This window comes from Gekko japonicus, unplaced genomic scaffold, assembly GCF_001447785.1.
Source record: "Gekko japonicus isolate JY-2015 unplaced genomic scaffold, Gekko_japonicus_V1.1 scaffold1562, whole genome shotgun sequence".
Lineage (NCBI taxonomy): Eukaryota > Metazoa > Chordata > Lepidosauria > Squamata > Gekkonidae > Gekko > Gekko japonicus.
The window spans coordinates 158,163-172,544 of NW_015169824.1; the positions used below are offsets into that span (position 1 = coordinate 158,163).

At 47.2% G+C, this 14,382-nt stretch overlaps 1 protein-coding gene and 1 pseudogene across 1 annotated transcript in view; one reads left to right on the forward strand and one right to left on the reverse strand.

The window, feature by feature from the left end:
- Window positions 1–14,382, reverse strand: part of LOC107115507 — a 259,349-nt pseudogene that overhangs the window by 33,740 nt on the left and 211,227 nt on the right.
- The window catches only part of LOC107115506 (zinc finger protein 420-like), a 157,667-nt gene continuing 151,374 nt past the window's right edge, over window positions 8,090–14,382 (forward strand). Inside the window, exons 1-3 of the mRNA XM_015417226.1 lie at window positions 8,090–8,231; window positions 9,100–9,195; window positions 11,664–12,932. Of these exons, the coding sequence (XP_015272712.1) occupies window positions 8,198–8,231; window positions 9,100–9,195; window positions 11,664–12,932 (1,399 nt within the window). The 5' untranslated portion in view covers window positions 8,090–8,197. The remainder of the gene's footprint in view (window positions 8,232–9,099; window positions 9,196–11,663; window positions 12,933–14,382) is intronic.

Here is a 14,382-nt window from a genome sequence, read left to right on the forward strand (position 1 = left end):
TTTATGCCAGTGGCTGATGGGCACGGGAATGCCCCTGAGCGAGAAGCACAACAGATCGCCAGGGAAGGAGCTGTGTTGATAAAAGGCAAAAAGGCTAAAAGGAAAACTCAACCAAAATGGAAGAGGGGGAAAAAATCGTCCATTTCTCAGGGTGCGGAATCCCAGAACATTCCCCCAGACCAAGGAAGGCTCAATTGCCCTGTATGTGGGAAAACATTCAGTTATAAATCATTGTTTGATATGCACTGGAGAACTCACACAGGGGAGAAACCCTATAAGTGCCTGGACTGTGGAAAGAATTTCGGTCATAACTCAAGCCTAGTTCACCATCAAAGAATCCATTCAGGGGAGAAACCCTATAAATGCTCGGAATGTGGAAAGAGCTTCAAGTTAAACACATACCTTACTTTACACCAAAGAATCCACACAGGGGAGAAACCATATAAATGCTTGGACTGTGGTAAGGCCTTTGCCCGGAGAACAGACCTTACTGTCCATCAGAGAATCCATACAGGGGAGAAACCATATAAATGCCTAGAGTGTGGAAAGAGCTTCAGTAACAAATGTAACCTTCTTTCACATCAAAGAATCCACACAGGAGAGAAACCCTACCACTGCTCAGAGTGTGGGAAAAGTTTCAGCCAGAAGAGAACTGTTATTTCCCACCAAAGACGGCATACAGGAGAGACCCCTGTGAATCCTAAAAATGCTCCGAGTGTGGGAAGAACTGCAGATAAGGCAGAGATTGCAAGTCCCCAAAACATATAAGAAAGAAAGAAAGAGAAAGAGATTGGATTTATACCCCGCCCTTCACTTGGAGTCTCAGAGCGGCTTACAAACTCCTTTCCCTTCCCCTCCCCACAACAGGCACCCTGTGAGGTGGGTGGGGCTGAGAGAACTCTGACACAAACTGCTCTTTTTCAAGAACAGCTGTGCCAGAGCTTGTGACTGACCCAAGGTCACATCAGCAGGTGCAAGTGAAGGAGTGGGGAATCAAACCCAGTTCTCCCAGATTAGAGTCCGCACACTTAACCACTACACCAAATTGGCTCTCATCTAAATCACTAGATGACCACTGAAACTTGAATCCAGCAGAGAACATGGGTGGGGCAAAACATACTTATAAGCACAGACAGCTTCTAGAGGGGATTGGATAAACATATAGAGCAGAGGTCAATCAGTGGCTATTAGCCACAAGGTATAGATGGAGCCCTGTGTCTGGGGCAATGATGCTTGGGGGCAAGAGCAGGAGGGCTTCTGGAGTTCTGTTCCTGCTGGTGGACCTCCTGAGGGCACCTGGGTTTTTGCCACTGTGTAACAGAGAGTGTTCGAGACCCGGGTGCCGCATGATGGAGTGAGCTCCCATCTCTAGTTCCAGCTCCTGCCAACCTAGCAGTTCGAAAGCAAGAAATTGCAAGTAGATAAATAGGTGCCACTTCGGTGGGAAGGTCACAGCGTTCCGTGCGCCTTGGTGTTTAATCATGCCGGCCACATGACCACGGAAACGTCTTCGGACAGCGCTGGCTCTTCGGCTTTGAAACGGAGATGAGCACTGCAACCCTAGAGTCGGATTCGACTGGCTTTCGAGCAAGGGAACCTTTACCTTTAACAGAGAGTGTAGGACTGGATGGGCCATTGGCCCAATCCAACATGGCTTCTCTTATATTATTATGAATAAGGTGAGCATGTCCACCCAGAAGCAAAAGAAACAGAGGCCGAGGCCTTACCTGATAAGAACATTGGAAGAGGCCTGCTGGATCAGACCAATAGTCCACATTCAGAGGCATTTGAATCATTCCCTGTGTAAAGTAATATTTCCTTTTCTCCATCCTGAACCTACTGTCCATGAGTTTCATTGGAAGCCCTCAAGTTCTAGTATTTTGGGAGAGGGTGAAAAAGTTCTGTCATCTCTCTCCACCCCATGCTTAATTTTATAAACTTCTACCATGCCCCCCCCCAGTTGTCTCTAGTGTAGTGGTTAAGTGTGCGGACTCTAATCTGGGAGAACCGGGTTTGATTCCCCACTCCTCCACTTGCACCTGCTGATGGGACCTTGGGTCAGTCACAAGCTCTGGCACAGCTGTCCTTGGAAAAGAGCAGTTTGTGTCAGAGTTCTCTCAGCCCCACCCACCTCACAGGGTGTCTGTTGTGGGGAGGGGAAGGGAAAGGAGTTTGTAAGCCGCTCTGAGACTCCAAGTGAAGGGCGGGGGTATAAATCCAATCTCTTCTTCTCTTCTTCTTTTCTAAACTGAAAAGTCCCAGACTCTTCAGCCTTTCCTCATAAGGAAGGTGCTCCAACCCCCTAATCATCTTGGTTGCTCTCCTCTGTACCTTTTCCCAGCTCTGAAATGTTAGGATCAGAGGTCATAAGAGGGCCTTGAAGGGGGTGGGCAAGGGTTGCTGGCTCCCCATTAGCCCAAATTCCGAGACTTATTGGGGTGAGGTCTGGTGGTATCATGAGTGGAGCTGAGTGATGTCAGGGGGTGGAACCTATTTTGATTCACTTATTTATAGCCCGACTGTTCACTACAACTTGAGGCAGATTACAGAGCATAAAAGGTGGGGAGGGATCTAATCGTACAGTATAAGACATCCAATGAACAGGGCGATAAGACTAGGAGTATAAAACTGAAAGACATTGCGAGCAAAAATGTGATCAGGCAGTATACTTCTTTACACAGAGAGTGAATAAAATGTGGAATTTGTTCCCAGAGGATGTAGTGATGGTCACAGGAATGAGCAGCTTAAAGGGGGGATTAAATAGATTCATGGAGGAGAAGTCTATCAGGGCTACTAGCCATGGTGACTGACGGGAACCTTCACATTCAGAGGCACTAATCCTCTGAATCACAGCCAGGAGGCAACATCAGGGGAAGGCCTTGGCCTCTATGTCCTGTTTGCTGGCCCTCCAGAGGAATGAGTTGGCCACTGTGTGAGACAGGATGCTGGACTAGATAGACTATTAGTCTTCTGGTGTTCTTATAAGATACACAACACCAGTGCAAAATGACTAGGAGTACAAAATCAAAAACCTCCAAAGGAAGTTTAGAAAACTTACTGAGGGCCAAAAGTTAAAAACAGAAGTAAGTGTACAAAAGGGTGTTTAAGACATATAAAAATCTTGTAGGGGCCGAAATAAAGCCTAATAAAATGTTCAGAGTTACAAATACACAAAAAAGGACAGTGTATGATTTGATGTGTTTCGGCTCACAAGAGCCTTCTTCAGAGGTCAAATAGTACAAAATACACCAAGCAATAGAGTCCCTGTAACACAAGTTACTTCTTCACCCAAAGAGTGATTAACACACGGAATTCACTGCCACAGGAGGTGGTGGCGGCTACAAGCATGGACGGCTTTAAGAGGGAATTAGATAAACATATGGAACAGAAGTCCATCAGTGGCTATGAGCCACAAGGTATAGATAGGAACTCTCAGTCTGGGGCAAGTGATGCTCTGTATTCTTGGTGCTTGGGGGGGGGGAGCAACAGTGGGAGGGCTCCTAGTGTCCTGGCCCCACTGCTGGACCTCCTGATGGCACCTGGTATTTTTGGCCACCGTGTGACAGAGTGTTGGACTAGATGGGCCATTGGCCTGATCCAACATTGGCTTCTCTTATGTTCTTATGTTTAAGTAAGGCAATTAACAATAAATAAAACAGGACCAACATTGGAATGTTCCAATATGGAATTGAATGACACACCAAAAGGTTTCTATTTGGGGCCACAAATATATCTGGCCTTATGTCAGAAGTAGTTGTATATACTGGAAATAATATGTACCTTCTAGTTTAGGTCCTAAGAGTGCAAATAAAATTGCCTTGTCAGGGACAATGTGCAATGTGGTGCATATTCATTTTCTTTAAAAAAAATTTATCATCTGCCTTTCTTGTGGAACTCAAAGTGGCTGACAGTATAAACGATTCGTTCAGGTTTGCTTCTGTGATGCTTCACAGGTTCAGCCAATGTAAAAACACATCAGTTCAGATCCTCCAAATCTGTAAAGCATCCTCTAGGGCTACATGAACAATTATAGCATTTTTGTGTGCATGCATCCACTTTGCAGAGCACAAAGAGAGCCGCCATAACTTCCTGATCCCCCACGTTTACATTCGGGCGAGCCATCTGTGCTGCAGCTTCGGTGCTTTGGCTTAGAACTCCACAATGCCCTCCTTGGGGGGCTTTCAATAGATGCTGCGTCGTGATATCAATCTCAGTAGACTACCAACCAGTCTAGGAATGTCAGAAAAATTAAGAGTTTGAGCAATTGCCTGACTCTACCCAAAAGACTGGACACAGATGGAAAGCTGAACCCGATCACACACGTTTTTAAAAAATTCTCTAGTCCTCAGGCAAGGGTATGCTTAACTGCCTCCTGAAATGTCCGAAGCTGGAGGAGACACGGTGAGATCCCCAGCAGGGTGAGAGGAAGGAGCCAATTTCTAAAATCTTCTTGGGGAGACCATCTGTCTGTCCTCCAAGGCAGAAGCCAAAGCCTTTTACGCAACACTTGCTTTCTAATTTTGCTTCAAACGATTTGTTTCTTTCAAAGGCAAGGTTTTCATTTGGTGTCAGGAGTCTTGGGCTCTATGACTGGAATGGAAAGGCAATATTGAAGTTCAAAATGGAGAAAAGAAAAAGGAAAGCTGAGTGCTGCCCTGTTGAAGCAACCCTGACGCAGCTCACAGGGCTTCAAGGGCAAAACAAAATCTATTTACAGTGAGACAACCCCCGCCCATGATTGTATATTTCTCATTTTTTTCCATGCCATTAAAATAGGTACAATGTTGCCTGAACATTAGCTGAGGGAGAACATAATTTATTTGTTGTCGTGAGACATTTGTTGTTCAGTCGCACAGTCGAGTCCGACTCTTCGCGACCCCATGGACCAGATCCCGCCAGGCCTTCCTGTCTTCCGCCGTCCTCTGAAGTTGGCTCAATTTCATGTTCGTTGCCTCGGTAACACTGTCCAACCATCTCATCCTTTGCTGTCCCCTTCTTCTTTGACCTTCAATCTTTCCCAGCATCAGGGTCTTCTCCAGTGAGTGCGCCCCTCTCATTTGGTGGCCAAAGTGTTTGAGTGTCAGTATCTGGCCTTCCAGGGAACAGTCAGGGTTGATTTCTTTTAGGATTGACTGATTTGATCTCCTGGCAGTCCAGGGGACTCTCAAGAGTCTTCTCCAGCATCATAATTCAAAAGAATCTATTCTTTGGCGCTCGGCTTTCCTTATGGTCCCACTCTTGCAGCCATACAGGACTACTGGGAATACCATTGCTTTGACCATGCGGACTTTTGTTGGCAGGGTGATGTCTCTACTTTTTATCATGCTGTTTAGGTTCGCCATTGCTTTCCTCCTCAGGAGCAGGAGCCTTTTAATTTCATGGCTGCTGTCACAGTCTGCGGTGATCTGGGATCCCAGGAACATGAATTCTGTCACTTTAAGCCCACTTTTGCGCTCTACCTCTTTTACCCTGAGCAAGAGGCTCTTTAGGTCCTCTTCACTTTCTGCCATTAGAGTGGTAACGTGAGACATTAATCTACCCTTTTTCTGAGATGCTGCCTTTGCTTTCCCTCTCCTAGGTAGGTCCCTTTAGCTGGCAAGAGCCTCTCCAAGGGTTAAAGAGGAAGAGTCTGCAGTCCCAGGGGGACATGTGGGAAAGCCATTTCCAATCTCCCCCCCCCCCCTGAATTTCTCCTCTGAGGGATCTGGTGACCTCAAAGGGGCTTGGAGGGGAAATGGGGGTGTCTTGTGATGCAAGACTCAAAACAGAGGGGGGAAAGGAACTGGTTACAGGAGGAGATTGCAAAGGGGGTAGCCACATTAGTCTCTTGTACTAAATGAAGCAAAAATCCTGTGGCACCTTAAAGGCATAAAAACATAAGAAGAGCCCTGCTGGTTTAGACCAGTAGTCCATCTAGTCCAGCATCCTTCCTCACACAGTGGCCAACAATAGGGCATAGAAGCCAAGGTCTTCATTAGAACATAAAAAGAGCCCTGCTGGATCAGACCAGTAGTCCATCTAGTCCAGCTTCCTGTCTCACGCAGGGGCCAACCAGTTCTTCTGGACGGCCAACAACAGGGCACAGAGGCCGAGGCTTTCCCCTGAAGTTGCCACCTGGCTCTGGGATTCAGAGGATTAGTGCCTTTGAATATGGAGTTTTCCCTCAGCCACCATGGCTAGTAGCCATTGATAGACTTCTCCTCCCTGAATCTATCAAATCCCCTTTTAAAGTTGTTTGCACCTGTGGCTGTCTGTCACTACATCCTCTGGCAGCAAATTCCACATTTTAATCACTCTGTGTAAAGTATCCCGTTTTTTCCATCCTGACCCTCCTGCCCATCAGCTTCACTGGATGCCCTCAAGTTCTTATATTCTGGGAGAGGGAGAAAAAGTTGTCTTGGTGAAGTCTCTGCACCCGGTGCCTAATTTTATAACCCTCTATCATGCCCCCCGCCTTCTCTTTTCTAAACTGAAAAGCCCCAGACTCTTCAGCCTTTCCTCACACTAGGGTTGCCAGCCTCCAGGTGGGGCCTGGGAATCTCCCGCTTTTACAACTGATCTCCAGTTGACAGAGATCAGCTCCCCTGGAAAGAATGGCTGCTTTGAAGGGGGGACTCTATGGCATTGTACCCTGCTGAGGCCCCTCCCCTCCCCAAACTCCGCCCTCTCCTGGCTCCACCCCCAAAGTCTCCAGGTATTTTCCAACCCAGACCTGGCAACCCTGCCTCACACAGAAGGTGCTCCAACCCCCTCAACGTCTTGGCTGCCCTCCTCTGTACTTTTCCCAGCCCCACTCCCTCCCCTGCATATCTGGCGGAGGGAATATCTCTCCTCATCAAGCCAAATAAAAGTCTTCTCTTTCGAGGGAGCATCACACCTGACACATAGGTCTGGGTTGCTCAAGCCAGTGATACCAGCCAGAAGCTTCTCCATATCTTCAAGGCAATTCTATGGCACTTCAGGACCGGTCCTTAGAGGCAAGAAAGCAGGGACGACAGTTCTGGGTTCGGAAACCCTTGGAGATTGGTGGAGGGAGGAACCTCAGGGACGTGCAGTGCTAGGGAGCAATGTTCCCTCTAAGCTGTGGAGTCTTGTGAGCAAAACTTTTGCTTTGTGAGCTGCTGGCATTAAAGTTGTGAGTGAGCCATTTGGCTACTGCATCAATCAGCTGGCTCTGGAGCCCTCCTTCCTGAGCTGAGACAAAAATGTGTGAGCCGGATGCTAAGAAACTGTGAGCTGACTCACACTAACTCAGCTTAGAGGGAACACTGCTAGGGAGCCCGCCCTCCATACGAGCCGCTTTCTCCAGGGGGACTGATCTCTGTGGTTTGGAGATCTCCAGGCTCTGCCTGGAGGCTGGCAACAGACACATAAGCAGAGAAGGCACCGTGGGCGGAAACCTCCCTTCCCATTCCGATGGTCTGCACTGTTCCTCCCGAGTCAAGACCCTGGAGTGAGGCTTGCAGAGTGAGGTTTACCCCAAGGGTTAAAGAGAGGAAGTCACTATTCCTAGAGAGGCCTCAAAGGAAGAAGGCCACGTGACTCACCGCAGCCCCTCCCCGCTTCGATTCTTTCCGGCGGAAAAGTTGCCTTGAAGTTGTCCGGGGAAGTCACCGGCGTGGTTGCCCAAAGGAGAGAGGAGGGTGCGTGGGAGTTGTATATTAAAAAACAAACAGATAAGTAATAAAATAATATTTCCCTTCCAAGATTTTCCTTTGGCTCTCGAGAGCTTCTGCCCGGAAACTCTTCTGGGTCCTTAAGGCGCCAGGGTAAGAGCTCCACTGCAGATCCACGCGGCTGCCCTCTGCACATGAGCAGAGTTGGCTCTGCAAGATGTCGTAGCACTGTCCCTTGGCTTGATAGAGGGATCTGGCAGAAGACGAAAGTGATCCTTTGGTCCAGGTGAAGACTGTTCGGAGAGGAAGGGGGGATGAGGAGAGAGCTGGACCCAGCAGATGCGGAATGCAGGAGAGGCAATGAAGCCATAGAGGCTGAGAGCAGAAGGGAGCAATAGCCTGGAAGTGCCTGGGAGACAACATCCTCCCTCCAGATGTGCAGTGCTACATTAGCGAGAAGAGAGAGGGCTTCCTTTTTTGTCTTTTAGGGTCTCATGACCTTGTAGGAGGTGTCTGTTCATTTCACTGAGGAGGAGTGGGCTCTGCTGGATCCAGACCAAAGAATCCTTCACCGGGAAGTCATGGAGGACGATCCTCAGAATGTGGCCTCTCTGGGTAAGTCTCCCCATGATTCACAGGTGCTGAAGGCAGAAATGGCTCCTTCTAAGAAGGACGGTAGTAGGGCTGTTGTTACAGGGGCTGTCTTTAGGGGAGTGGAGTGGATCAGGTCCACACAGACAAGGGGGAGACTTCTGCATGAGTAGTGGACTCCTCAGAATCATAGAGCTGGAAGGGACCTCCAGGGTCATCTAGTCCAACCCCCTGCACAACAGGAGAGTTTGTAAACTAAAAGACCATTCTCCTAAAGGGCTGTTGAGGATTGAGCAGGTGAATGGCCATGGAAAGGCATGGGGCAAACAGCCAAATGGGAGGCGTTTTAACTGGGCCACCTCATGGGCTATTCTGGGGAAGGTTGAGAGAAAATATCACCTACATAGACAGAGGAATCGGACTAAAAAGTTTTAAAAGCAAGTTAGGGATTGTTAATAACCATTCAGCATTTTGTGGATCCATCACCACCTTAACCTGTCCTGGTAGGATTGTAGTGTCTTTTCAAAGGGAGAGGAGCCCTTTTACAGCAGCCTTTTGTCAGAGCCACATTAGATGGTGTCGGTCTGGGATGTTGGATCTTGTGTGCCTTTGAAGGGGGCTAAGATATTCTATCCTGGAGGCTCTGTCTGGGCTAAGGCTTCCCTTCACTGTGCAGAAGTTCCCGTCTGCTCCATGTTTGGCCACTAGATCCTTCTGGATCCAAGCAGTAGCCCTCTTCCCTCCCATTGCATACATGTTTCAGGAGTTTACAAATTTGGTGTTCCTTCTTTTTGTCAGTAAGAGCGGGTGGGATTCATATAGGCTGGTTTAAAATCTGAATTCTTAGAGTTGGAATGTCTGGAAGTCATTGGTCTGTTTCTTTCCCCCAAAGGAAGACTTCTCTTTCTCCAGTCTGATTCCATATCCAGAGTGGAAGAAGCAGGAGATCTGCTTTTCCAAGACCCAGAAGAAAGAACGAGATCAGCAGGTATCTGCTTCTTTCTGTCTTGGAAGAGGGAAGGACTTCTTTTGGGATTATTTTACCTCCAGGAGAACAGAGTGATTTCTCATGAAGAAACAGCCAGAGAATGTCTCTGAAAGAGAAACTAAAATGGGGATGGAAAGGCTGGCTTGTTTGTACTTCATCTTGGGGGGAAATATTTATATAGTCACAGTTACTGGCGAAACGTCAGGTTCTACAATGTCAAGACCACGGCCACACATCCCGGAAAATCTACAGCAACTATTTATATAGGACTCGGCTTTATTCAGTATGGATTTATTTATATGGTACTTCTCCAGATACCTATTTGAAACAGCTCACAAAAATCAACTACTACATTAGTCATCAAAATTAAAATTTTCAAGAAGGGCATAAGAACTGAAAAATAGCCTGAAAAATATCCACTAAACAGTCCTCAAGACAGAAGCAGACCATTAAACAGCTAAAAAGATAAAAGCCACTCTGGTGCGGATAGACGGCGTGCTGAGAGCGGGTTAAACTGCTCCGGTTCTAACCGGATTATATTTGATCTGGATAATCGCGATCACACTTACCTCCCTTATCCCGCCTCACTGTGCAGTCACATCGCAGTACTGATGCGCGGGAGCGTGTGTTGGCGGGTTTAAAAAAAAATCTCAGTTTGAGCATGCGCATAGGCGCCCCTCTGTAGAATGGGGGGGGGGGCGAAACTACCGTGGCGCATGCACAGAACCACCAGGGCAAATCAATCCAACTCCTCCAACAAAAGACTTCCCTTTAAACGTTTGACCCGAAAATGGCCTCTGTGAGATCCCGATCTCATCTAAAAACTAAAGTGACTGTTTAAATGTCAGTTTTCTAAATGCGGTGGCAGAGCTCCTCCTATGCGCATTAAAAAAATGGCGGGCGAAAAGCAGAAGCCTCGGACAGCTTTCGAGCGGGGAGGGGGTTTAAACCGGAAGTGGCTCAACACCGGAGGAGTGATCACACAGGGGGGAAATGCGGCTTTAAAACAGGAGAGCTGAAAAAAACACCACTTTGGGACCTGGTAACAAAATACTCCAGGTTAAAGCGGTTTTGAGCCAGAAACCAACGGCTGGGGACGGGAGGCAGATGTTGACCGTGTAATTGCGCATATAAAATCTGTTACTGAAGCGTGACAACACCAGATCAAATGGCACGTCTGAACGCACCCTCTTAAGTTAAAGCCCAGCTGAAAAGTAATGTTTTAGCCTGCTGCTTCAAAGATAAGAAGAGCTTTGCTGGATCAGACCAGTGGTCCATCTAATCCAGCATCCTGTCTCCCACAGTGGCCAACCAGTTCCTCTGGACGGCCAACAACAGGGCATAGAGGCTGAGGCCTTCCTCTGATGTTGCCTCCTGGCTCTGGGGTTCAGAGGTTTAATGCCTCTGAATGTGGAGGTTCCCTTTGGTCACCATGGCTAGTATCTACTGATAGACTGATTCTCCATGAATCTATCTAATCCACTTTTAAAAGTTGTTTCTACTTGTGGCAATCAGTATATTCTTTGGCAGCAAATTCCATATTTTAATCACTCTCTGTAAGATAGTAAGGGAGGCTCCAGGCATGCTTTGGAGGGGGGTCACCCGTGCAAATGCCCAGCCTCTGGTGATTCCGTACCATTATTTGTAGGGGCACAGACGGCAGTGTTTGGGAGACAGACTTTAACTGAGGGGACAACAGTATGGCAAGGTCTTCAAGGGCCAGGGCCTTGTTTAGGGCATTAAAGGTGATAACCAGCACCAAGAAAGGTGCCTCAGTTGGTCCTTGTAGACTAATCACATATCTCCTGATAGGCAATAGTACTTCAGAGAAGAGGGGCTGACCCTGGGATGTGATGAGTCCAGGGCTGGTGATGTGTTGGGAGGCAACCGGTCTTTATTTATTGGTTTCTGTTAACTCTTCTTGGTTATCCTGCTGCTCTTTTAAATTGCAGAAGCAGCATTGGTGAGATTATTCCATTTACCTGCACAACAACCCTGTGACGCAGAAAATGCTGGAAAGGAGTGATTGGCCCAAGACCACTCCAGTGCACTGTACAAGTGGGGAGCTCAGCTTGCATCTCCGTAGTTCTGGTGTGAAACCTTGTTCCAACTTGTCTGTCCAGCAAAAGGTGCTCTGTAATGTGCTTTATTCCAGGAAATGGTTTGCCAGAGGCCCCTCTAGTCCAGCCTTCCATTTCCCAGAGTGGCCAAGTAGAGTTCCTGGAAGGTTTAGAAGCAGAGGAGAGCCAAATCCTCCCCCAGGATTGCCCTTCTGGCAACCAGCCTTCAATGAGATACCTTCGCAGGCATGGAGGTTCTACTGAGTCACTTTGCCTCTAATGGAAATATCCTCCAGGGACAATTAATATATGAGAGGATTTGTCTCCCTTTTCAGTGATCTCTGTTCTGTCATAATTGAGAGTAGTTAATGCAGTTCTTTCCTTGATAGTCTTTTCTCTTTATTGCAGAGGTTGATGGTCCCCAGAATAAGTCCAAGGGAGAACCACAGCAGTTCCTGTTGGAAGAAGAACAGCAGAGAAGAAACACTGGAACAGAATGGAAGAGAGGAAATGAATCCTTTTCTTCTCATGGTGCTGAATCCCAGCTATTTGATACACACTGGAGAATCCACACAGAGAAGAAACCGTATAAATGCTTGGACTGTGGAAAGAGCTTTGCTCGGAGTGTCAACTTTACTGCCCATCGACGTATTCACTCGGGTGAGAAACCATATAAATGCTTGGAATGTGGAAAGAGCTTTGTTTGGAGCACCCATCTTACTGCCCATTGGCATACGCACACTGGGGAGAAACCATATAAGTGCATGGAGTGTGGGAAGAGTTTTGCCCTGAGTAACTATCTTACTGCCCATCAACGAATCCACTCAGGTGAGAAGCGATATAAATGCTTGGAGTGTGGAAAGAGTTTTGCTCTGAGTAACTATCTTACTGCCCATCAACAAGTCCACTCAGGTGAGAAACCATATAAATGCTTGGACTGTGGAAAGAGCTTTGCTCGGAGTTATAACCTTACTGCCCATCGACGAATGCACACAGGAGAGAAACCATATAAATGCCTGGAGTGTGGAAAGGGTTTTACTTCGAAGGGAGCCTTTACTGGCCATGAACGAATCCACACAGGGGAGAAACCATATAAATGCTTGGACTGTGGAAAGAGCTTTGTTCGGAGTGACAACCTTACTGCCCATCAACGAATCCACACACGGGAGAAGCCATATAAATGTTTGGAGAGTGGAAAACATTTTGCTCAGAGTAAAGACCTTACTACCGAGCAACGAATCCACACAAAAGATAAACCATATAAATGCTTGGACTGTGGAAAGAACTTTGTTCACAGTACCAGTGTTACTGTCCATCGACGCATCCACACAGGGGAGAAACCATATAAATGTTCAGACTGTGGAAAAAGCTTTGCTCGGAGTGACAACTTTACTGCCCATCGACGAATCCACACAGGGGAGAAACCATATAAATGCTTGGAGTGTGGAAAGACCTTTGCTCGCAGTGACAACCTTAGTGCCCATCGACAAATCCACGCAGCAGAAAAACCATATAAATGCTTGGAGTGTGGAAAGAGCTTTGTTCGGAGTGCCCATCTTACTGCCCATTGGCATATGCACACAGGGGAGAAACCATTTAAATGCTTGGAGTGTGGTAAGAGCTTTGTCCGGAGTGACACACTTACTGCGCATAGACGAGTCCATACAGGAGAGAAACAGTATAAATGCTAGGAATGTCGAAAGATTTTTCCTTGGTAGGGAGACTTTACTGGCCATCAATGAATCCACACGGGAGAAACTGTGTAGATGCTTGGAGTGTGAAAAGAGATTTGCTGAGTCGCACCCTTAATACTCATTGACAAATCCATGTGAGAGAAACCATACGAATGCTTGGTTTCTGTAATGTTCTTTCCTCTGAATTCAACCCTTTATTCCCATCAGGGAGCCCACGCATGGGAGAAGTGAATGCTCTGAGAGTGGAAAAACTCACAATTGCAGCAGAAGACTTACTGCGTGTCAAAGATTTCATACAGGGTTGAAAACATATTAATGCTGTGAGTGTGAAATGGTTTTCAGCAACTACTCATGCCTTACTTACCATCAGAGAACCCACTTGGGAGAAACCGTACAAATGCTTGGAGTATGGAAAGGCATCAGTCGGACTTATTCCCTGGTTTTGCATAACGTGGTCTGCATGTGTGGAAGAGCTTTAACCATAAGCCTGACCTTACAGGTTATCATGAGGTCCATGCAGCGGAACAACCTTGCTTCCTCCGAAAGGGACCAGAAGGGGAAGCCATAGAAACTCGGTGGCTGGAGTTTTTTTGTGGTAAATCAGGCCAGAATCAGAACATCCTGGCGCAGATTAGCTGCACAACACCCCTCTGCTCTTTGCAATGGAAGGATTACTCCTATGAAACCAGAAAACTTGAAGCCGCACAGACAAGGAGAGTGGAAAATGTCCCCTCTGAAGAAGCACAAGGGTTTTAATTAGTCTTTTTAATTTATGCCAGCCAGTGTGGGGAGTGGGTGGGGCTACCATTGCCAGACTAAGGTCAAGGAGACCCAGGCTCAAATCCCCACTCTGCTACAGGAATCTGCTGTCTGACATTAGCCCAGGCACACAACCTAAGCCAGACATACTTTACAGGGTTGAGGTGATAATAAAATGGAAGGGAGGAGAACAATTTAAGCTGTTTTGTGTTCCTCTTGGGTAGAAAAGTCTAGGAGGGTGGAAATTGTCCCCCTCTTTATAAAACAAAGAGCAATTAGTAGCTAGTGTGGTTTAGTGCGTAGAATGTCTAGGAGGTCCAGTTTTGAATCCTTATTTTGCCACTGCTGTTGTCTTACCTGGGGCCATGCACATTCTCAGCCTAACCTTCCTCGCAGGGTTGTTGAGAGGAAGAAACAGAGGCTGTTTTCTCCAGAGGGAATGATTCTTGTAGCTTTGAGAAAGGTTATTCTGGGAGCTCCAGACCCCACCAGGAGGAAGGCAACCTAGGCAGAGCAGCTCATTCCGTATCCAAACTGGCATTAAATATTGCAGGAGGGCAATATTCAAATAATATTCAATATTCACGTTTCAAATAACATCTTCCACCTATAGCTTTCTTTGCCGTTGCCACCACAGGTATGTACTTCAGAGGTCATCTTGCCATTATCTCAGT